At 50.0% G+C, this 23605-nt stretch overlaps 1 long non-coding RNA gene and 1 gene segment (V, D, J or C); both read left to right on the top strand.

Annotated features, from left to right (window-relative positions):
• Positions 1–6106: 6106 nt before the first annotated feature.
• LOC119003298 (probable non-functional immunoglobulin lambda variable 5-48) lies at positions 6107–18909 on the top strand. The segment is given in 2 exon segments: positions 6107–6168; positions 18512–18909. Coding segments are annotated over 2 exon segments (444 nt in total).
• A 3269-nt stretch (positions 18910–22178) lies between these two features.
• LOC119003305 (uncharacterized) lies at positions 22179–22451 on the top strand. The gene is made up of 2 exons (XR_005069929.1): positions 22179–22246; positions 22332–22451. It is a non-coding gene; the product is annotated as an uncharacterized LOC119003305 (long non-coding RNA).
• The last annotated feature ends 1154 nt before the right edge of the window (positions 22452–23605 follow it).

Genomic DNA, 23605 nt, shown 5'->3' with positions numbered 1-23605 from the left:
CCTGCTGTCCTGGGTCCAGGTTCCACCAGGGACACTGTCTGGCATTGAAGGATGTTTCTCTTCTCTTCTGTCCTCAGAGTCACTCACAGCAGCACTCTCCCAGAATATGGGTCCTAAATGAAAATGAAAGTTCATTTTCTCACAAGATGAAGATGGTTTACTTCTAGATTGTTTTATGTTCATTTTTTTCTTGCAATGCCACATTGCATAGAGTCTCTGAAAGTATCATGGGGCCTCATCCCTGTGTGTGCTGTTCATGAAGGATAAGTCAGCTGTTTGCTTCTCATATTATAATGTTCTTTAGTGTAATCAGTGCTGACTGCTTTGTTTTGTCTTCTGTTATTTAGTGCAAAAGATGGCCATGTTGAAGTATCAAGTTATACTACATTGGTGGTTTCCAGAGGTGGGAGAAGAAGAAGGTGGCCCATGTGGGAAAAGGAAATGAAAGGGACCAATTTCAAGGTGTGAAATGAATGGTTCTGGGGATGTCATGGGCAGCACGATCTAGGGCAGAGATGCTGTAATTGTTTGATCATGGGAGTGGGTGGGAACATGTTGGGGCCAGACTTGTCTCCTTATTAATGGACATTGACATTCACCACCAGGGGAGGAGCCTGTCTGATTTAAGTAGTGACATGTTAGAGCTGCAGATACAAGAATGAACTTAGGTTTGGTTCATGGGCACGTATGATTGTGGATGGAAATATTTACAAATGTGCATGTTCCTCCACTAGTTTATTCTAAATATTTTGTCTTATCCATTGAGTGGAATATCATACGATAGTGCCCAGTGTGATGAATCTGCCTTTTCCCAGATATTGACTTCTAGAACATTCTAAAAAAATAATGATGGCTTCTTTGGAGAAATAACTTTAGAGAAAAAGAGTGGTAGTGCGTTGGGAGAGAGGGAGAAAGAGGAAAAGTGAGAGAGAGACACACACAGATGTGGATGCTGTCATTCCACTTGTTTACACATTCATTGGTTGCTTCTTGTATGTGCCCTGACCAAAGGTCGAACCCACAGCCTTGCCTTATTGAGACATGTTCTAACCGACTGAGCTACCTGGCCAGGGCCTGATTGATGCTATAACTTCAAATTTGAACCTTTGAACTTCTTCACTCGTTTCTGTCCCATCCTACCTCAGCCTCTGGCAACCATAGATTTGCTCTCTGTATCTTTTGTTTGTTAGGGGTTTTTTTGTTGTTGATCACATTACACATATAAGTGGAATCAGGGTATCTGTGTTGCTGTTTGACTTATTTAAGTGGCACAATGTCCCCAAGTTTTATTATGTTGTGTCAAATGACAAGATTCCATTGCTCTCAACCGCTGATTTATACATTGATTTAACGTTATATATTATGTATAACATGCTCTTTAGCCATTCACCCATCAACCGATACTTAGGTAATTTCCAAATATTGGCTATTGTACAACAATGCTGTCCTGGACCTGGGGTTCCACATGTCTTCTAGAGATGTTTTAGTTTTCCTGAGATAAACACCCACAAGTGGAATTCTGGATCATACAGTCATCCTAGTTTTAGAAATGAAGCCTATCTAATGATGTGCAACCCGCTGAGCTGCAGAGACCAGCAGAGCTCTTGGGGCTTCAGGCCATGGTGAGGAGTGTGCACTGCAACCAGAAGGGGGCGCTGTGGGACCATCCTGTGGTCCCTACACAGCTGCTCAGTTAGGACCCTTTACTCAATGGAGTCTGGGGCTGGGGAGGGGGGGAACTCACTGACTGTTACTCTGCAGATGGGTCCTCTCTGGCCTGGCAGGTCCTCTGAGCAAGGACCTTAGTGTTCTCTCAGCAGGTGCTTCCTCCTCAGGCTTTTTCTTTCTTTAATGATATTTTTCCATTACCATTTAGTCCCCCCCATGACCCCTCCCCCCACAATAACCCTGCCGTTGCCCATGTCCAGGAGTCCTTTTTCCTTTTTGCTCAGTCCCTCCACCCTCTGACCCTCCCCCCTTAGCTGTCACCCTGGTCTCTAAGAGTCTGTTTCATTTTCCTTGTGAGCTCAGTTTGTTTCTTGGATTCCACATATGAGTGAAATCATATGGTATTTGTATTCCTCTGATTGGCTTATTTCACACAGCATAATGTTCTCCAGGTCCATCCATATTGTTGTGAAGGGTAAAATTTTCTTCATTTTTACAGTCGAGTACAATTCCATTGTGTAAATGTCCCACAGTTGTGTTATCCACTCATCTGCTGATGGGCACTTAGGCTGCTTCCATATCTTGGTGAGTGCAAGTAATGGGGCAATGAACATAGGGGTGCTTATGTTCTTTCAAATTACTGTTTGAGGTCCATTCAGATGCCCTGTAGGCCATGCTACCCTGAATGCACCTGATCTTGTCTCATCACTATGATTTTTTGAAGGGTGAGGCCAACCTCCATCCCCCTCTGTCTGGGGTGTGAGCTGAGCTGCAGCACCAGGGCTCAGGAAGGGGCTGGGCAACCCCTGGATAGACACACATTTGCATGGACAGCCCCTCCCCTGGCAGAGGGTGGGGAGAAAAGGAGGCCTGGGCAGCCCAGCCCCACTGTGGGCTCAGGGGCTGTGTGCACCATGGCCTGGACTCCTCTCCTCCTCGTGCTCCTCTCTCACTGCACAGGTAGGGGTGGGCATCAGGGACCAGACCTCTGTTCTGTTTTATTTTCTTCCTGCTCCATCTCCTGAGTAACTTTCCCTGGTTCTGCCCCATCACTGACAAGTGTCTGTGTTTGCAGGTTCCCTCTCCCAGCCTGTGCTGACTCAGCCACCCTCCCTCTCTGCATCTCCTGGAGCTACAGCCAGACTCACCTGCGCCCTGAGAAGTGACATCAGTGTTGCTGAAAAAAGAATATTCTGGTTTCAACAGAACCCAGGGAGCCCTCCCCTGTATCTGCTGAACTACCACACAGATTCAGACAAGGGCCAGGGCTCCAGGGTTCCCAGCCGATTCTCTGGAGCCAAAGACTCCTCAGCCAATGCAGGGCTCCTGCTCATCTCTGGGCTGCAGCCTGAGGACGAGCTGACTATTACTGTGCGATCTCGCACAGTGGTGCTTCTCACAGTGACTCACACATATGGGGAAGTGCAAAAGAAACCTTGGCCTGCCCAGGGGTGACTATGGGTAGAGGTTGGTTTAGGTAAAAGAGGGAATAGAGGGACAAGTAGAAATAGACAAAACACAATAAGAAATGAAGGATTTTTAAAAAACTCAGCCTTCTCAGAGTCTTGTTCAAGATGATTCAATCTTTTAAAGGTGAATTGTACATACACAGACTCACCTTGGAAGTGTGGCTGGTGCACAGTGTGTCCATTAGTCTGTCCCCCCACAGCACAGACTCTGCACTCCAGGGATCAGGGCAGAGACATCCTCGTCCCTCTGGGTCTGCTGTGCTCAGGTGGGCCCAGGAGAACGGAGTCTCAGGGACCAGGGCCTCAGACAGGAGATGCCGGGTGAGGACGCAGGCCTGGGAAGAACAGAAAAGGAGAGAACCTCCCAAAAGACAGGAAGTCATAAAAAGCAATCAGATGAAAGCGTAGAACCAAAAATGCAATAGATGAAATTTTAAAAGACCTCTGGAGGGAGCAAGGAGATGGATAGCTTATTCGTTACTGTATTTATTTGCATGTTAGAAGTTTACAGATTGATGGTGGAAATCATTCACATCTTTGTCAATATTATGAAGACAATGTCAGCAGGGGGCACTGTGGGTCTTCTCGGAGCTACAATGGCTGAGTCAAAGTCCAATGGTTCTGATTAAATGGGCCTTGGGCTAACACTCAGGGCCAGAGTTAGAGGTGACAGCAGGTTCTTCCTCCAAAGCAACAGACTCAGAGCTCAGAACGTCCCCAGCCTCCTCCTGAAGTTGAAAACTACAAAATGGGCCCAGGACCCAGTATCAGATTGCCCTGTGAGCTCATTTTGGATATGGCACCACCAAAAAAACCCTTCACCAGGGGAGCTAGGGAAGAGATAAAAGGATACCCAAAGACCAGTGTCAGCTGGAGGCCAGGGCATTTGGAAAGTGCCCATCATGGCCTGGACTCCTCTCCTCCTGCTTTCCCTCCTCATCCTCTGTCTGGGTCCATGGACTCTCCAGAGACCAGCCTTTGGAGGCATCCATCCCTCTGCCTTTACTCTTCATCATTGACATGTGAGTCTATGTATTTCAGGGTCCAATTGTCAGGCTGTGACTCTCAGGAGCCCTCACTGACTGTGTCCCCAGGAGGGACAGTCACTCTCACTTGCCACTCTAGCACTGGAGCATTTACCAGCAGTCACTATTCATACCGGTTCAGCAGAAGTCTAGCCAAGCACCTAGGACATTCACTGATTTATGATACAAACAAGAAGCCGTTTTGCACACCCAGAACCCTGCCTTTGATCTCTGGGACCCTCCTTATCAACAAAGCTCTCCTTACTCTCTTGGGGGCCTCTCTGGGGGACAAAGGTGGAGTAGTACTGCCTATTACTCTGTGGTGGTGACCGACACAGTTACAGTGTCAGAAGAGGCACCATCTGTCCTTTGAAAAGCCTAGGCACAAACACGGTCACGTGATGTGAAATCACATGTCCCCACATCTGAACTCGCAGGGCAGTCGGAATGCTGAGCATCCATGGACAGTTGGGGAATTACTGACACAGCCTCTGGTGACTCTGTGGGTCCCCACAGTTTCTCCTGAAGGCCCTACTCTTGGTTTTCAAAGTGTCTTCCAGGCACTTGTTGAAAATGGGAGTTTCTTCTTGGACGTATCTGGTTTTCCATGTTCAGCTGATGGTCAGTGTGTCTCAATCTTCCCCTGTTCACATTAATGTGGGGACAAGGGTAATGAGGAACCTGCACCTCACAGGGACTGTGCCATGAGTTCCTTTTTATGTGTTGCAAGCAAAATGTAGCCAAGAAACTTAAAAATATATTAGAAATATACTGATCTTTGCCAACCAAAAAATTAATGACATGTTGAAATGCTAGGCCAGTGCCAAAAGGACAGCACTGCAGGGTAGGGAACAGCATGCGCAGTTTTGGGAGCTGGAAGAATTCTAGTGCAGTTGAAGCAAAAGAAGGTGAATGGTGGAGGCAGGAAGAGGGGAGCCGGCAAAGGGAAGCAGAGAGAAGTCACACCTGTACTCAGACATGGACACAAAATGCAGAAGCCCCGAAAGGTGGCTGCTGGATAGAGGTAATGTGAGTGCCTGGTCCAGACTGTGTCCCTAATTTATTGGACACAATGTAGACCCTCAGCCCCACCTGTGGGGGCGACTTGTCTCTCGATTCCCCCCGAGTGCCACAGATGAAAGTGAATAATTGCCAAGACATGCTGAGATCTGCTTGGGGAGGAGGAGTGGGCTGTGGCCACTTTCTCCGGGGAGACAAAGGCCCCGAGCCCCCTGCTCCATAGCCTTTTATTGGGTTGTAATACACAGGAATACAGGGCGGCAAGGATCATACAGTAGATAATATTTCAAAGATATCTGAGGGCTTCAGAGTCTGAGGCAGTGTCTGTCAGGAAGAGAGTTGCAGAAACTTTGGGAGACATACTCATTTCCTCTGGGACCCTTATCATATGAATGAAAGCACTCTTAGCAGAGCAGATTTCACAGGTTTATCAACAAGTCTTTGTGATGCCAGATTTTTCCCAGGAGGAGTTCTAGCAAGGCAAGGAGCTGCATCCTTCTTCATCAGGTATTCAGGCTTAAGGGTATTAGAGCCAGGAAGCATTTCTCCCAGAGAACATGGGGACTGGGGCTTTGTCAAAGCCTAGGGGTGAGAGTCCATTGCTCTTTGTTGCAGCCCCCTGAGTCCTTCCATGAAGGCCTCTCAAGTGATCCAGTCTGGCTTAGGTTGTCCCCCACTGTGAGGGGTCTTACCCGTTGTTGACTTCCAACCAAGCTTTGGGAGCAGGAAGAGGAAACTGAGGCAGCATTTGCTACCAGACACAGGCTTTGTCTCCTGTGGCTGGTATTCCAGAGGTTGTCCCTCACCCTTAGCCACAAGGGGTCGAGATACAATTCCTACAACCAGGTAGAGCTGTCTACAACACCCACCCTAGAAGAGGGTGGGGATAAAGGAGGCCTGGGCAGCCCAGCCCCACCTTGGGCTCAGGGCTGTGTGCACTATGGCCTGGACCCCTCTGCTCCTTGTGCTCCTCTCTTACTGCACAGGTAGGGACAACAAGAGATTTGTTGTCCCACTTAACAATAAGAGATTTCCCTAAGCTGATTTTGTGTCTTCCTGCTAAAAAATTTTTTTTACCATTGTTCTTGTCACATCCCTTATGAATGTCTGTGTCTATAGGTTCCCCCCCACAGCTGGTGCTGACACAGCCGCCCGCCCTCTCTGCATCTCTTGGAGCCACAGCCAGACTCGCCTGCACCCTCAGCAGTGGCTTCGGTGTTGGCAGCTACTATATATACTGGCTCCAGCAGAAGCCAGGGAGCCCTCCCAGGTTTCTCCTGTGGTATAAATCAGACTCAGACAAGCACCAGGGCTTCGGGGTCTCCAGCCACTTCTCCCTACAGAAGGATCCAAAGACACGTCAGCCAATGCAGGGCTCCTGCTCATCTGCTGCAGCCTGAGGACAAGGTTAACTGTCACTGTGATAAATCTCATGGCAGTGGGGGCAGCTTCAGGGACTCACAGTGGCTCAGATGATGAGGAAGTGAGAATAAAACCTCTAGGCCCAGAGGATTTTATTGGCTCTGAGCCCCATTTGCTGTGACGGCTCTGTGATGACACCTGCAGGGGAGGTCCTTTTGTGGTCAGAAATGACTCTGAAGTGGGAAAAGTAACCACTATGATGCCAGTTACCTGAATCCACTCAGTGTGTCCCAGCAACAGCCTCAGGTGAAGTAACAGGGCTCAAGTGCCCATTGACTGGGTAACAGTGATTAGTCACTGTTAAGAAGAAATGCTATTGTCAGCAACGGCCAATAATAACCAGGGCAATCATGTTCATCATAAATCTCACGCTGTAAAGTCTGAGTCTTATGTTAGGAATGATACACCCATAGTGATGTATTAATACTCACCTGGGTTATAGACACAGTTTTCTCTGTGCATGAACCAGCCGAGAGCAAAGTGGTCACAACCAGGGCAGAGGTGCACTGAGCAGGCCCCGCATGGCGCCCTCCCCTGCTCCTCTGCTGCTGCTTCCTCCCCCTCCCCCCCTCTCTGGCTCTTCAAGTCTTAACTCCATCTCCATGTTAGAATTTCAGAATAAAACCTTCCAAGTTCTCCCTGTAACTTCCATCCCCCAGGGATCCTTCTGTAGGGAGAATAAATAGAAAGCAGAGTGGCACCAAATCCCTTCACAATCTCATTCCCACTGGAATCTCCAAACTGTAGTTGCCCACTCCTCCCACCACCTGAGGGAATCTCTTTAACACAACAGTACAATTACTGCTTCTTTCTAAAAATGCATCCGTCCAAACTTGGAGTGTTTGCATATAGAAGCTCTTGATACAGTTTCCTCATCCAGAATTCCTGAGGCCCCGCATAAGGTCAGTCTTGATGTCATAAAACAGAGAGGAGTGGCTTCGTTTGTTAACGCATGCCACCGTTTCTCTTCCTCAGGATGTTTCTGTTTTCTAAGCACATCAGGACACTAACTCACCCACACACAGCTTTTACTCAGACTCCCCATGAGGTGAGTCTCAGGCAGTTGTGACCAAATTGTGTTGGGGATGTACAATGGCAGCCACAGAAGAAAAAGGATAGAGACGAGAGACTCTCGGGGAGGGACATCAGGGGCCCAGAGGCAGGTGAGCATGGAGATCAGCGGGCCTGTGGTCCGAGGTGAAGAGAATCCAGGAGGGTGGGGGCGGTGGGAGGCTCGCAGGTCGCTGTGCTGCTTCACGACCACTCGGATCTGCAGTCTCTGCGAGATTATCCCGGGCCCCTACTGCACTGAAAGTGCATCTGGGGAGGAGGCTGCCCTAGGCCAGGTTGAGGAGGAAGAGTTTGTAGGGCTCCTGTCCTCCCAAATGCAGCAAATAGCGCATCTGTCCCTGCGGGAAGATGACTCCATAGTAGCTCGAGGTTCCAGATGAGTGAAGAGCACCAGCATGGGGCACAGATGTGAGACGAGACACACTGAGGAGCGCCGGAAGGACAATTTCACAACCCCTGTCATCCTGGCTGAAGTGAGGTCAGTGTGGGTCTAAGAGAGACACCACTCTCTGGATAGCTGGAGTGGTGTGAGCACCTGACGTCCCTGGGGACCCCAGCAGCAGCCCACATGGATGCCAGGCCAACTCCTGTGTTCCTGCCGGCCGGGCTCCAGGCAACTGCTGTCTTCCCAGAATTCTGACCAGTCCCCCAGGCCCAGGTTACATGTGGGTTTGTAAACCTTATGTTTGGACTTACACCAGGTGAGCTACATGGGAGACAGGCCACCACAACCTAGACTGCAGACTTCCATCCGTATCTGACCACAGTGCCAGGCTGGCTGCATGGACCCAGGTGTGAGATGGGCCCCGTGAGACCGAGGTTCTCACCAGCTCCACAACCAGGCCCATTATCATGGCACTTGGCTCCCACAGGCTTCCATGCATCTAATACAACAGCTCACTCCAACAACAAGCTGACCCTCCTGGACAATCCTCCCCAGCTGGTTCCCATAGGCCCGGGCTCCCCTGATGACAGTTCTAGGCTGGCACTATTGACCCAGCTCCCAGCAGACTCACATGGGTACAGGCTCCCTGTCCATCCATCACCAGCGTGGTGTCCATGAACCCATCTTCCAAGTCAGCTCCTGTGAACCCAGGATCCCAGCCCATCTCAGCACCAGGCCAATCCCTGCAGGACCAAACACCATCCCCATCACCCCAGAACCAGGTCAACCCTCGTGGGACTAATACAGGCCCATCATCATGGAACCAGGTCCCAGGCCCATCACCACAGAACATGATTGGAACGTGAGGGACCTCCAAGTACAGAGTAGAGATACCACAGGGAGCAAGTGGGTGGCAGACAACATTCAGAGCACAGAGGACAACCTTCAGGAACAAACAACTGCAGAAGATGGGGGAGCATGTGAACACCAGACAACACTTCCTTATACACATGTCAGATAGTCATTGGTCAACTAGATGCCAAATGTAGAGTCCACGATAGAGCACACGATCAACGCAAACTAATACTCAGTTTTGGAGAGGAGAGCATTGAGTTCAAGCTGGAAGGTTTGGTCCTGATTCTTTGAGTCACAGTTTGCTAATGGAACCCCTTTAACCACCTCTGGGCTCCATCCTGAGGACAAGCTGAGCATGACATCCCAGCACCACAGAAAGCTCTCGTTCAGACGAGAGATGATAAAACATGATCCACTCCTCTGCCCGACCCCTTTCTTTCCTGTTACCAAAGCCCACTCAGCTTCTGGCTGCTGCTACCAAAACCAGAGCACTTCATTCTCTCGACTCTGTCTTTATGGGGCGAGTGAAAATATCTCTTTTGGAAGATGTGGGTTTCACAGCACACTCAGAATTCTTTTGTTTTCTGGAGCAAAATTCCTCTGGTCTCTGACTCACTCCCTCACTTCCCCTGTTGTCTTCCCCCTTCCTGCAGTTGTCCTCCCAGCCTGACGTCCAGACAGGGGCAGGTGGACAGTCACCAAACAGGAGCAAATCCACATGGAGAAGTGCAGCCTCTGACTGTCTGGACACAGGATGAGAGACCCTTGGAGATGGGAGAGTCTCAGTATCAGCAACTGTGCCTGAGCAGGCAGAGCGCTGGGCCTTCCCCATCATGGCCCAGATGACTCCCCCCCTCACCCTCCTCACTCACTGGACGAGGAGTTTCACTGAGGGGGATTGAAGGATACCCCTGGGGGACATTCGCATGGCTGGTACTTCTGGCATCCGGGCACACACCGTGTGTTGTCATATTGTTTCTACCACCTTCCCTTCTAAGACCAGTCTCCGTGGTCCGGTTGTGCTAAAACAGTCATCCTGCACAGTGTCTGGGGCTCCCTGTGTCCCTGTGCATGTGTCTGTGTGTGTGTGAAATGAGTGACGTAGTGTGGGTTATTAAAATGTTCTGTGTGGTTCCCACCATCTAGTACATACACGGTGTTCACGTTTTGTTTTGTTTTTTGACCATTAGGAAGTTTTTCTCCTAAATTGCTCTACCTGGTGTTGGAATGATTCCCATATTTTTTAATGGGGATACTCTTCCTTTTTCCTCAAAACCTGAAGCTGGACTGAATCTAGGCCACGTAATTTTAGCTCCCTCAGTTTTGGGAGAGTTGGCACACCCAGCCTGCTACATACTGAACACAGTTGACAGGACAGTGTCTGTGGAAGACCCTCGTCTCCTCCAAACCCCAGAGCCTGTGACTTTCCCATGGGCTGGGCCCTAGAGAGAGGAGATGGGAGAAGCACTAACCAGGAGGGCAAGAAGGCATTTCCTGGAGGAGGCCAGACAGTGTTGGAAAGGACGGGGTTAAATCTGAGAACATCTAGGCTACTTGGCTGAAGAGAGAGACCTCAGCCAGCTTCTCACTCAGCACTCAGGTTGTCCAGAGAAAAACATGGGGCTGGGGCAACCAAGGACTTAAGGGATCGGTTGGTACAGACCTCACCCTCCCTCTGTCAGTGGAGTGATTTGCTTGTGTGGGGTCCCTGACTCTGCCTCTTTCCAGATTTCCCCCAGGGAACATGACAGTGACATTGGGGCACTAAGAGGCAGCTGATTTGCATAAAGGCCCTGCCCTTCCTAGTGGGTCTTGGACTTATAAAAAGACCCTAAGACTCCATACTCCAGCCCAGGAGGTGAAAGCCTGTGCCCTGCGAGCGTCCCCACCATGGTCTGGATGATGCTCCCGCTCTGGCTCCTTGCCTCTGGATTAGGTCAGTGGAAAGCACTCTGAGTCCTGGGGGATACGTAAAAGCATTGTCTCCTGGTGGCTGTTTCCTCCCTTAACAATACATTCCTTTCTCCTGTTTCTTTTAGGAGCCAGTTCTGAGAATTTGGTGACCCAGGAGCCATCCCTCTCAGTGTCTCCAGGAGGGACAGTCACACTCACCTGTGGCACTAGCTCTGGATCAGTCTCCTGTAGTAACTACCCCAGCTGGTTCCTGCAGACCCCAGGCCAGGCTCCCCTCACCCTCATCTACAGGACAAAAAGCCGCCCCTCTGGGGTCTCTGAGAGCTTCTCTGGGTCCTTCTCTGGGAACAAAGCCACTCATCCCAGGGGCCCAGCCTGAGGACAAGGCCAACTATCACTGTGCTCTGCATCTGGGCAGGAGTTTACACTCACACAGGTATGTGAGCCCACAGGAAAGTGCGACTGAAACCTCCTCGTAACTCAGGAAGGCTGAGCCACTACAGGCAGAAGAAAGGAGAGAGGGTGGAAACAGTCAGCACCATGGGAAGGAGCTCTCTGGCCCCATCCTCCCGGCCCGTGGTTTGTCACCATGTGCCCCTTCCGGTCCTTCCCAGGATGTGTCCATGTCTCCAGTGTGACTCCTGAAAGCCTGGGCTTCCTCTCCCGCTCTCTGCCTAGGATTATGGAGGAAAGTTAGCTCCAAACGCTCCAGCCCACAGTGACTTTGAGCTGCCGTTGCTCTGGTCAGACTCGTCTTACTCAGGAAGCATCACAGTGAGTCCTCATTCATCACGGTGATGACACGGACCCCCCCTAATCTTCGACCTTCCTTCCTACACACAGAGCTAGACACGAAGCCCTTTAGCTGCCCCCCTTCATGGAGCAGGTGCTTTCAGTCAGTGTACAGTGGAGTTCATGAAGGAAAAGAAGCATTTGGGAAAATTTATTTTTAATATTGCCCAAGAGATCCCTAATGCTCTCTTGATATTATTTCTCATACTCTTCAGCTCTTCTGCTTTGGAGCATTACTTAATTAACTATGATGGAGGGTTTTTTTTCATAGTGTAACTTAAAAACCTGTCTAAACTTTAATATTAACTGTATGGTAGATTTTTAAATAATTATTGGTTTTGGAAAGCATTTGCTCTCACAAAACAAGACAGTTTTATCAGCACATTGCCTCACAGCACAGAGAGTGGTCCATGGATGTTTGTGGACTGACAGTTACCAAGTCTCAGGCCAGTGTTCCCAGCATCATCTTCCCCCGCAGATGAAGTTTGACCAATGGGCAGCAGGGGGCGCTGTGGGTTCCCCAAGTTCTGACAGTGGGTGCCCTTTCCCTATAATCCCCCAATTTGCCCTAAACTGTAGCTTTAGTGCCTGTGTCTGCTGATGGAGACTCGGTAGCTATTCCCTCCTGTCTAGGTAGGGTCTCCCCCTTACAGGTCTGTGTGAGGCCCCAGGAGTGGGGTCCCCTGTGGTCCATCCAAGAGCACACAGTGAGTCTCATCCATCTTACCTGCAATTCCCGAAAATCACTCATAAATGGAGAGGATTTCAAAGAGAGCTTTCCTGTGATTTGGAAATCAAGTGAACAAAACTGGATCAAAATCTGGCTCTTTTGAATAATGGCCTGTTTCCATGCTGTCCCTCTGAGTTGCTCAGGGCTGGTGTCATCCCCTCCATGTACAGGTGACACAGGTCCCACCCATGGCAAACCAGAAGGAGGAGCGTGTGGATGAGGAGAGCAGGATGCTGACCTGAACAGGAAAAAAGACAGCAGTGGTCAGGGCTGACACTTTCTGGGGTCCCCTGATTGTGCGCTGAGCTCTCGTGTCACCTCCATCAGGGGTGGATGGAGGGGAAGTGGAGAAGGCTCAAGAGGCTTCCTGTGGTCTTGTGAAGGGCCTTGGACCAAGTGGACAGTGCCTGGAAGGGCCCCTTTGAAAGGAGACAGAGCAGTGTGTGGGAATCTGTGCAGAGAGGGACCCTGCTCTCAGGTTCCCCATCGTCTTGCAGGACATCCTGACTGGGACAAAGGATCACAGCGGATCCTGCCACTGTGAGGAAGAGGAAGGCTGTTGTGTCTTCCAGATGCCATGCCCTCAGTGTCCAGATTTCCAGCTTTGACAGGGGGGAGTTGGCAGGAAGGGCGGCATTTTTGTTATAAGGGACAAGGCTGTTGCTTTGAATGAACTGGAACATGATGAAACCATGTAAGTGAGGTTCATGTTGAGTTTCTCTGTTTCTTAGTGGGCAGGAAGAACTAGACGTTCATATAAGATTTACAGTATTCTTATTTACTGCTTCTGTGTTAATTTTCCTGAAAGAGTTTCCTAACACTTCCTGAGGGACAGGGCGGTTTATTGCAAAAGCAGCACTAAGTAGGGACCCTAATGCCCGCCCAACAACTGCGTCTGTCGGTTTTCAGGTCCTGCTTATTATGCCGTCCTCCACCTCACTGAGCTGGCCGTTTCAGTCAGCTGAAAGGAGCGACAAGAAGAGGTCCTCGGGCTACCCTACCAGTGATGACAAAACCAGCTCTTGACTTCATCTTCCACTGATGCCAGAGCCCACATTTACCCAGAACATACGGCCTCTCAGCACTGCCTCCGGAAAGTGAGTCCGTGTGATAAATGACACAGTAAAATGTGCAAATGCCTCCTGGCTTGTCTGAGAGTTTACACTTACCCTGTCCAGGTGGCTTCACATATTGTGAGCTACAGACACCCAGCAATGCCCATGGGCAGTTTCTGTGGAAGGTTCTGTTCTGTTCTAGTCAATCCTGGGCCATAGTCCATGAAAAGGCAGCTGCTGAGGAGGCAGGAGAGATCACCCACCTCCACCGCTTCCACCGCCTTGGCCCGGATTGCAAGCATGGAGAAGGGGAAAGGCATGAGTGTGACAAGTTCCTCAGCTTTACTCTCAGAGCATTGATTCTCCGCTCCCCTTTGCAGAAACTGTGTTAATAAGAGTGTTAAAGAACTTTCCTAATGTGGTTGAGGAAGCCAGTGGACTCAGGCAGTAAGACATCAGATATCCCATGCACTGAGCTGCGCACTGGGATGATAATCTCTGGCCGGGGACGGGGGCCATCCCAGTGTCTTGTAGCCCTGGTTTGTTGCCCCTCAGTGTCTGTACTCTGGAGAATCCACAGTCTTTCATGCGCTGGTAGCTTCAGGAGTTCCCTGATAATCCATGAAGAACAGAAACCTTCCCCATCTCTTGCCCAGTTTGATAATGTCTCTCCCAACACAGTCTGCCTGAAATGGGCCCCATCATTTCCTAATCTTATAGCTGGGAACAGTGAGGAGGCTGAGTCTTCTCTGGGGCTCCTGGAGTCTCCTTCACATGGAGGGATCCCTGCATGGGTCAGCAGGGGGTGCTGTAACACAGGTCTGGACAGGGTCTGCTCATCAGCCATCTGTGGTCTGGTTCCAGATGCCAGGTGTTCCCTTGGGCCCCTTGGGAGTCACATACTAAATTTGTAACAGACATCCCCCCTCATGGGGCCAACTCCCAACAAAGAAACAGACTTATAGTCCCATATGGGGTAGAGCCCTCAGTGAGACAGACAGATGTGCATGGAGAAACCTCCCATCCACGGAGTTTGGGGAGGGATAAAAGGGACCCCAGATGCTGCTTGGAAGCAGAGGGTCTCAGAAAACAGAGTCCTGTAGCTTCTCCAACATGGCCCGGACCGCGGTCGTCCTGGTCCTCCTCACTCACTACACAGGAGCCTGGGTCCTGAGAGTATGGGAACGTGGTCTCAAGAGGACACAGGGCCTCTCCCCGGGGGTCCTGGCTGTGTTGCTGGAACCCCAGGCTCCCCATCCTGTGCCTTTCTTTCCTTTATTCCGGGACCCAGTCTGGTCTGACCCAGGAGGCCTCAGTGTCGGGGTCTCCGGGTCAGACTGTCAGCATCACCTGCAGTGGAAACAGCAACAATGTCGGATACAGTAGTGCAAGCTGGTGCCTGCAGGTCCCTGGGGCTGTCCCCAAACTTCTCATATATGGTAGCACTGGTTGACCCTCAGGGATCCTGGTTTGGTTCTCTGGCTTTTGTTCAGCTCCAAGGCCTCCATGGCTGTCTCTGGTCTCCAGTCTGAAGATGAGGCTGATTATTACTGTGACAGGTAGGACAAAGGTCTCAGGTTGCACCCCACTAAAGGGTGATGGGGAGTGAGACCAAACCCCTCCTCTGTCTGCGCCCCCTGAGGGGGTGGTCACTCTCTGTGATCATCTGGGTCCAACCACAGCAGAGCAGTTGACCTTTCTGTCATCTTTCCTCCAGCTTTTGGGAGTCTGATGCTGTTAGTGCAGCGTGTCACATAATGACATCTGTCACAGGGGTCACCCCCATACTGTCCTTGCTCGTCCCCGCCTGCCACAGAGCTGGGGTTCCTCCGTGAATCGCTGGGTAAGAAATTGTGCCCAGGCACAGCCTGACTGTGCATGTAGGTGACCCATGTGCGCAGTACGCATGGCGTTGCCGACTGAGGCCTTGCCTTCACTGTGCCTCCTGGGAAATGCCCTGTGACCCACCATGGGCGTCCCACTGGAGAAGACTTCATTGACCTGGAAATGCCTGGGCTCTCTTTCAAGTCCAAGCAGGTCCTAATAAGCCAAAATTTGTATAATAAAAAATTAAACACAGTTAGCTAATCATGAGTAGTCATTTGATAACGATAATAGGTATGTGAATGTTTTTATACTATTGCACTTTGTGTATGCTTGAAGTTTCAAATTCCTTGAACATCCCAAACAGTGAGGGTTTCTAAGGTCATCATCTTCTGCTCTGTGGCACTTTTATATTCACGCATCATTGATTCCAGAGAGTTTTTCTTTTCAAGTCACGAACTCCTGAGAAACATAGAGTCTACTGTAAGTGGTAGTAGCGGGCTGCTCCCAGGGTCTGGTGCACAGACTTTTTGATCAGCGTGTGGGAAGTCCCCCTGGCAAGGTGACAGTAGAAAGGCAGGGCTGTGCAGGGGACAGAAAATCTGCATGTGGTTTACAGGGGACATCATGGCAGATTTGGGGGGACCCAACAAGTGTGCCCCTAAGGACTGCGGGGTGGACTGGGTGGCAGGGGGTGGGACCAGAGCTCTTGGAGGCAGACTCCGTAGCTCTGTCCTCTGGGTGGTGTCCGACTGCACGTCCCTCCCCAGGGCTGCTGTCTAGTAGGAAAATCAGAGACAGAGGCCACACTGACTGCCAGGCTGGCTCTTCCACAGGACGCAGACCCTGTGAGTTCATTGGGGACAAGCGAGGGTGAGGACACATCTGCATAGGTATCTCCTCCAGGATGAGGTCAAGGTAATAGAGGCCTGGTCACACAGTCCCAGAGACGGCAGCAGGGACTGTGTGAATCGTGGCCTGGACGCCTCTCCTACACAGGGTCCTGTCTGGTGCACTTAGTTCCCCTGGTGGAGCCAGGAAAGGTTTGCATGTGCACAGAATTCCTCTCTCAGCTCTGCCTCACCTAGCAAGTGCCTCATCAGTGAGGCACAGTGATTTAAAATAAAAAATCCCAACTTTACCTCATTGGTTTCAAGGCGTGGATATGGCTGAACTTCCTAACAGATGGAATGGGTGTAATCTGGAATTCCATGTTGTCAGCATTCTAGAGAGTCTAATAAAAATGTTCAGCTTATGTTTTAATAAGCCATCCTCCTGCTTAATAACAGAATATCAAACCATTCATGTTTCAACAGTGTTGTTCAGATAAAATCCACATACAGTAATCCACCCCCATACAGTGTATATCATTGTATTTTCTAACATAGCCATAGACTCACACCATCAATATCGAATATATGACACTGTACATGACAGTCTGAGTGAGGGAGTTCTTGCTGATTCGTTTTGTTTTGTTTGTTTCATTGTAAAGTTGGCTTTCGTCTTGATGATGTCTGGGTCATGGCCATGGCTGGCTGGTCATGCATGAGTAGCTCTTTGTCTAGAGTAAAAATCTGCTAAATCACCTCTTTAATTTCGGAATTACAGAAGCCAGCTGGGACTCAGTGTGGTGCTGGGTGACATGGAGTTTTGCTGCCATCCAGCTTCCAGGCGGATGCAGTAAGAGGCAGGGAGCACGTCCAGTCCCAACCTTCCAGTCGGGAAGCTCCTCCTGCTTCTGCTTAAGGTCTGTTTGAAGCAGACAGACCTGCCACCCTGCTTCTGGTCCTACCTGTGGTTGTGATTCCCCTGTCACTTCTGTCCCCATTCCCTGAGAGGGGGACATCTTTCTGGAATCTGAGGGTCTAAGGAAGCCCTCAAACATATTTCAAGTCAGGTCAGCCCTCAGGGGTAACGTCACCTGCTTGCAACAGAAAAACTTCCAGGAGAAGCTGTGGAGGGAGCAGGAAGCTGCCTGAGGTGGGCACAGGCCCAGAGGTGAAGTTACTTAGCGGGTACCAGGGTCCAGGCCCCAGAGCAGCCTGGGAGCTCATCCTTGCCAGTCTCTGACCATCTTCCCAGATACACTTCATTCTCTTCTTCCTTCTCCTCTATCTACATTCCTTAAAGGAATTATTATTTTCATCCTGGAAGTGATCAAACACAGATAGAATGTAATCTAAACGCAAACCAGATGTGATCATGAATATAATCATTCATCTTCTGACGGCTGATAGAAAATACCTTATACTTCAGCACCGAGTGTAGTATTTGAAACATTTGTCTATGGAAAACTGAGGAGGCATCACATGGTGTGTACAGCAGGGAAACCCCTCCACACACAGAGCTGTGGGACCCCATTGGATCCCCAGAGCCCTGGGAATCTGTGTCTGTCTGTGTACACCCAGGGCTGGGCAGCCCCCAGGTTCCTGCAGATACTGAGGTCATGGTTCAGCATGTGGCACCCCTGGGTCAGAAGGAGACTGAGGTTCCTGTTGCATCAATTGGTCAGGAACTGGGTGGGATCAGCACGATTGAGGTCTCAGGAGGAGGGCAGGTCATCTGTCCTCACACCAAGGTCAGGAGCATTCCCTGAAAACTTGGAAGGATAGGACTTGGGACACTATGATGGAGACTGGCCCTTTTTAGGATGAAGGACATTCCTGGATTCAGAACAAAAAAGAACCTCAAGGGTTTCTCCAGAATTTCCTTATGATGGGGGTACAGAGGATAAGATTAAACGGGAAGATCTTATTGAAGGTAGTTGATGTGAGATGCTGAGAGCAGGCACTTCTTTGAAAAGTCGTGTAGTTTGGATAATTTCAAAATTACCCACAGTGTGTATTTGTTGACTCACTATCCCTACCTATGATGATATTACTTGACCTGTTATCAGAGACACTCACATTTGCCAAGGCTTCCTCCCCGGGTTCTCCCAAAGGGTGAAACCCAACTCCATCCCCTTCAGTCTAGGGTGTGAGCTGAGCTCCAGCACCAGGGCTCAGGGAGGGGTGGGGCAGTCCCTGGATGGACACACATTTGCATGGACAGCCCCTCCCCTGGCAGAGGGTGGGGAGAAAAGGAGGCCTGGGCAGCCCAGCCCCACTGTGGGCTCAGGGGCTGTGTGCACCATGGCCTGGACTCCTCTCCTCCTCGTGCTCCTCTCTCACTGCGCAGGTAGGGACAGCTCAGGGACACAGGTCATCCCTAAACATTACTCAGAAGTCAGAGACCTTCATGTGGGTTCATGCCTATTCACCTATGAGTATTTGTGTCTGCAGGTTCACTCTCCCAGCCTGTGCTGACTCAGCCGCCCTTCCTCTCTGCATCTCCAGGAGCCACAGCCATAATCATCTGCACCCTCAGCAGTGACATCAGTGTTGGCAGCTACGGTATATTCTGGTACCAGCAGAAGCCAGGGAACCCTCCCCGCTATCTGCTGAACTACCACACAGACTCAGACAAGCACCAGGGCTCCGGGGTCCCCAGCCGCTTCTTTGGATCCAAAGACGCCTCAGCCAACGCAGGGCTCCTGCTCATCTCTGGGCTGCAGCCTGAGGACGAGGCCGACTATTACTGTGCGATCTGCCCCAATGATGCTCCTCACAGTGACTCACACAGATGGGGAAGTGGGACAAAATCCTCCCATGGTTTGTTTAACAACAATAGAACATATTAAAATAACTTGTATATAGGTAAAATGTAGTTGAAAGTACCGTTTGATTCATTATGAGTGACTCTTACTTTTCTCTCCTATGTTTCTGAAGTCTCAGGAAACAAACCAAACCAAAAACAAAATGTTTATGACAGAGTGCTGCCATGTGCACTAAAACCAGAGCCTGTGGAACTTCCCTCTTTCCCTTGAGATAAGGTAACAGCCCTTCCTGCCTTTCTCCTTGGTCACAGGCCAGCACCATCCCAGTAGGGGGACAGTTGCTCACCTCATGGACTCCATGCTGTGAGGGCTCAGAACAGAGACCGTTACGTTCCCAATTCTGCCCCCGAGCACCTGGCAGGCCAAGGAGTGCCTTGTCTCAGGGCCTTGAACTCAGAGGTGAGTGAAGACTCAGGCCCAGGAGAAATGCAGAGGTAGAGCTACCCTGTTAACCTTGCTGGGGACCTGAGTCTTTAGTTGTGAAGTTGGGAGTAGAGGGGACCTCAGGAGGAAATATGGGTCTTAGGCCTAGATATCTCTTTGGGTCACGAGGTGGTGGGGGAGGCTCCACAGCAGCTGGGAAAATGCCAATCCTGCTGCTGGACTCGTGGGAGAAGTTGGTGCATGGATCAGATGCTCTCACAGCTGCCACTACTCAGGATTGTGGGGACATTTGCGAGTGGGTTTCCTGAGTCCACAGGCTCTGACTGTGTCCCCTCTCCTCTCAGATGCAACTGAAGATTTTGAAATCTCCAGGGTGTTGGCCGGGCTGTGGGCCAGGAGGAGAAGGACATCTCTAGGGTGTTCCTGGTTCCTTGCCCCTGAGAAGCTCTTGACCCAAGTCCACCGTCCCTTCTCCTGCACAGGGAGCAGTGAACCTACTGGTCCTCAGGGCTCCCAGGCAGGTGTTTGACCTTGTGACCTAGGGCAGAGGTCAGTGACCCCCAGGGGTTCAGCATCTTCTCTGGCTCCTTCTTGGTGTTCAAGACCTCCCTGCCCACCTCTGGGCTCCAACTTAATCAGGAGTCAGGTTATCACTGTCACAGAGTCAATATAACCTACAGCCACCAAGGGCTCCCATTGCCTGGGGAGGGAAACATCTGCCCAGCTCTCCCCAGTGACCCATCACTGCCCTGTCCCTGAGTGTGATGAACACTCAAGTTTCATTTCGGCTGTCACTTGTACTAAAGATTAGGAGATTTCCTGTTCTTACCTGGGTGTATCTTTATGGGGTCAAAAAAAAACCCCTTCTTTCTTACTGTTTTTCCTGACACAAACAGAATTACCCTGTGACCAGTTTCAAAACCACTCCTCAGAGAGGCTTGTTAGAGTGACAAGGGAAGCAGAAGTGCAGCTTCTGTGACCTGTTTCCCCAGAGCCTGCTGCTCCCAGGAAAGTGCCCGAAGACCACGGGCTGGTAGGAGACACCGTGTTCGCTGTCAGTGCCGCCCTTGTGGTAAAGTTAGTGCAACAGTCGAAATGGGATTCCGCCAGCTTCTAGTATTTTTATTTCAAAATCCAGTATCTGTATTAAAATAAAGAAATAATTTTCTTCAAAATATAAAAATGCAGTTTATTTTCAACCCGCAATGACACTAACATTGAATGTGAAATCACACCTGTTCGAAATGTGGCTTCTTTGTTCCCTGTGGTTGCTGCCCAACAAAATGAGAAATTGGTTCTGTTGAATCCCGGGTGTGTTAATTACATCATTTAAGTGCTTTATCAGTATAGTTTTATACCTCTGAGCTCAGGTTACTTTTTTGCTGAATTTTATCAAACAATGAGAAAATAACTATTCTACAGCAAATTTTTAACAAAAAAAGGGGAGGAAGGAATGGTTTCCAAAATATATCAGGAGGCCAAGTGTTCTCCATTCATAGAACCAGAAATAACAGTTGAAAGTGAACACCCACCCGGCATCTGTGATTCTGGTGGCCCAGCAGGAAGCTGATCATTCAACCCAGGGCCCTTAGCAGTGACTCAATGAGGGGGTACCAGGGTGTGCTAGTCTGCAGCCCTGTGCCCCCTGCTGGTGACTGTGGGATAAGTGTGAGAGAAGCCTTGACTCCCCTGTGTTACCAGCACTGAAGAAGGGGTGGGAGGCAGGGGAGTAGATCCACAGTTGCCCCCTTGCTCCCTGGTTGTCAGTGAGGACAAGAGGTCCCAGTGGGGAGCTGAGTGCCCTCCCCCAGTGAGCCCACCACCTTGACTCAGCCCTGTGCTTCCCTTCCTGAGGCCAGCAGTGCCAGAGCAAGGGGCTTGTGTCACATGCAACTTGAAGGGAAGCAGCTTGTGAGGGACACTTCACCAGGGTCCCCACAAGGTGTCAGAGCACAGAGCAGTGGAGTCAGGACTCCACCTTTGCTGGGATCAGTGGGAGCGGAACACACACACCCATGATTTTCTGCTTAGCCCCACGGGAGGGTGGGCTGATTAAAGGAAGAGAAAACGGGACCCAGGGGCTCCTCTTGTGGTCTCCAAATGTCCAGAATCCAGTAAAAACACACCATTATATATTTTAAAAAGCGAACAGAAAAGTCAAAGTTTGAATGAAGACTGAAAAATCCATTAATAGTAATACTGAGTTGACTCAGATGAGGAGAACTGTGGCAGATATTATTTTGTCAATGGTGCTAAAGCCATGTGAAGAACAACAGTGAGCGTTCTTGGAACAAATGGGAAAAGAGAAAAACTGAATTTAAATAGGAGTCATCAGACAAACCAAATGGATATTGTATTGTAGAACTGAAAGCCACAAAAAGTGAAATTGAAAAAGGATACTTTTGGCAGCGAATCAGGACTATGTCAACTTTTCTTCTCTCCTTGCATCCATCCATCCTTCCTTCCTTCTCTCTTTTGTCTTTCTCTCTTTCTTTCTTTTTCGCTTTTAGTTCCTCCCTCCCGTCCTTCCTTCCAGTCTTTTTCACAACCATTATTTTAACAGTTCCCAACGCTATGAATGTTCCCCAGAGAAGGTCGCCAGGGGGTGCTGTGGGTCTTCTCAGAGGTGCATGGCTGAAACCAACTCAAATGGCTCTAATGCAAAGGGCCCTGTACCTACATTCATGGCCTCAGTTAGACCTAAGAGACAGCAGGTGCTTCTCCTCAAGGGACAGACTGAAAGCTCATACAGCCACTGCGTTCTGCTCACAGGGAAGCTAAGAATTGTTCTGAGGACCCAGAATTGGATGGTGTTGTGTGATCATATTTGCATGATGCCCCACCCCTCACCCAGGGAGCTGAGGAGGAGATAAAGAGACACCCAGAGAGCAGTCCCAGCCTGAGGTCAGGGCATTTGGAAAGTGTCCACCATGGCCTGGACTCTTTTACTCGATTCCCCTCCTTACCTTCTGCCCAGGTCTGTGGAGGTTTCAGAGACCAGTCTTTGGAGGGACCCCTCTGCCTTCCTCTTCATTCCTGACACCTGTCTGTTTTCATTTCAGGGTCCAGGTCTCAGGCTGTGGTGAGTCAGGAGCCCTCACTGACTGTGTCCCCAGGAGGGACAGTCACTCTCACCTGTGGCTCCAGCACTGGAGCCGTCACCAGCAGTAACTATCCACACTGGTTCCAGCAGAGGTCTGGCCAAGTCCTGGTGACACTGATTTATAATACAAATGGTAAACGCTCCTGGACCCCTGCCCAGTTCTCAGGCTCCATCATTGGAAGCAAAGCTGCCCTGACCCTGTCGGGGGCCCAGCCTGAGGATGAGGCCAAGTACTACTCTGCTCTGTGGTACAGCAACCATCACCACAGTGACACATGCAGGGGGGGAAGTGAGACACAAACCCGGGGCTCAGTGCACCCTCTGCTCCTCCCATCCCCACCCCGTCTCCTGCTCACAGAGGCTGGTCTCTGGAGTGTGGGCTCAGAAGGTTTGTTCTCCACGGCCCCAGGGAGTGCAGTGGGATCGACATTTCTAAGCTGTGACATGATTTAACCCACCTTTTCAGGAAGACAAAGTCCTCTTTAAAACAGGAGCAAATATCATAAACAATTTCACAGGTAACGGACAGGACAGCAAAAGAAAGGTCATTCCCATGAGGACACATGTGCACACAGACAGTCAGGTGTAACGGTGGGCTGGCCAGCATTTAACAACAGAGACACACTCCATAATCTGTTGTAAAGAAGCAGAGGAAGCAGAGCTGCTGGGAAATGGAGCTGGAGCCACCTTCCCAGAGGAGTGTCCTTGCTTGTCTTCCTTCTCCAGCCTCTGTGGTGTTTGTGGGCAGGAATGACTAAACTCTGTTCTGGGTCAAGTGGTCTGCCTGTTCCAGACAACTGTTTGCAAAGCTATGGGGAGAACAGACGGCCTGACTACAGGGCTCACAATTCAAGATGTTCTTCAGAACTGGTTCCACTGTGTTTATTTAAAGAACAACTTCACCTATTTTCACTGTAGAAATTTCTTTGTAGGCTCATTAAAATACTTCCACAGAAACATGTTCTTTCTATTTACATAATTGTTCTCTCCCCATATGGGGTGAAGGCAGTTTTGGGGTAAAGGCAGTGGTTTAACTGCCTTCCTCCCATAATTGGACACATTGTGGCTTTCTGCATGAAACTATGTCCCAGGCCTGCAATTACCCTTTATCCCAAATAAATGCTTGTAGTCTCTCGCATTGGCTTTTAATTTGAGGGGATCATTAGTGATATTATACAGCCATTATATATGAAGAGAAATGCTAGAGTGAAACATAATAGAAATATAATAAAA

The sequence above is a fragment of the Sturnira hondurensis genome, unplaced genomic scaffold, assembly GCF_014824575.4.
Source record: "Sturnira hondurensis isolate 20B ecotype Veracruz unplaced genomic scaffold, ASM1482457v3 Scaffold0018588, whole genome shotgun sequence".
Lineage (NCBI taxonomy): Eukaryota > Metazoa > Chordata > Mammalia > Chiroptera > Phyllostomidae > Sturnira > Sturnira hondurensis.
The sequence above is the reverse complement of the archived record's forward strand: the minus strand, read 5'-3'. Positions and strand labels throughout refer to the sequence as shown.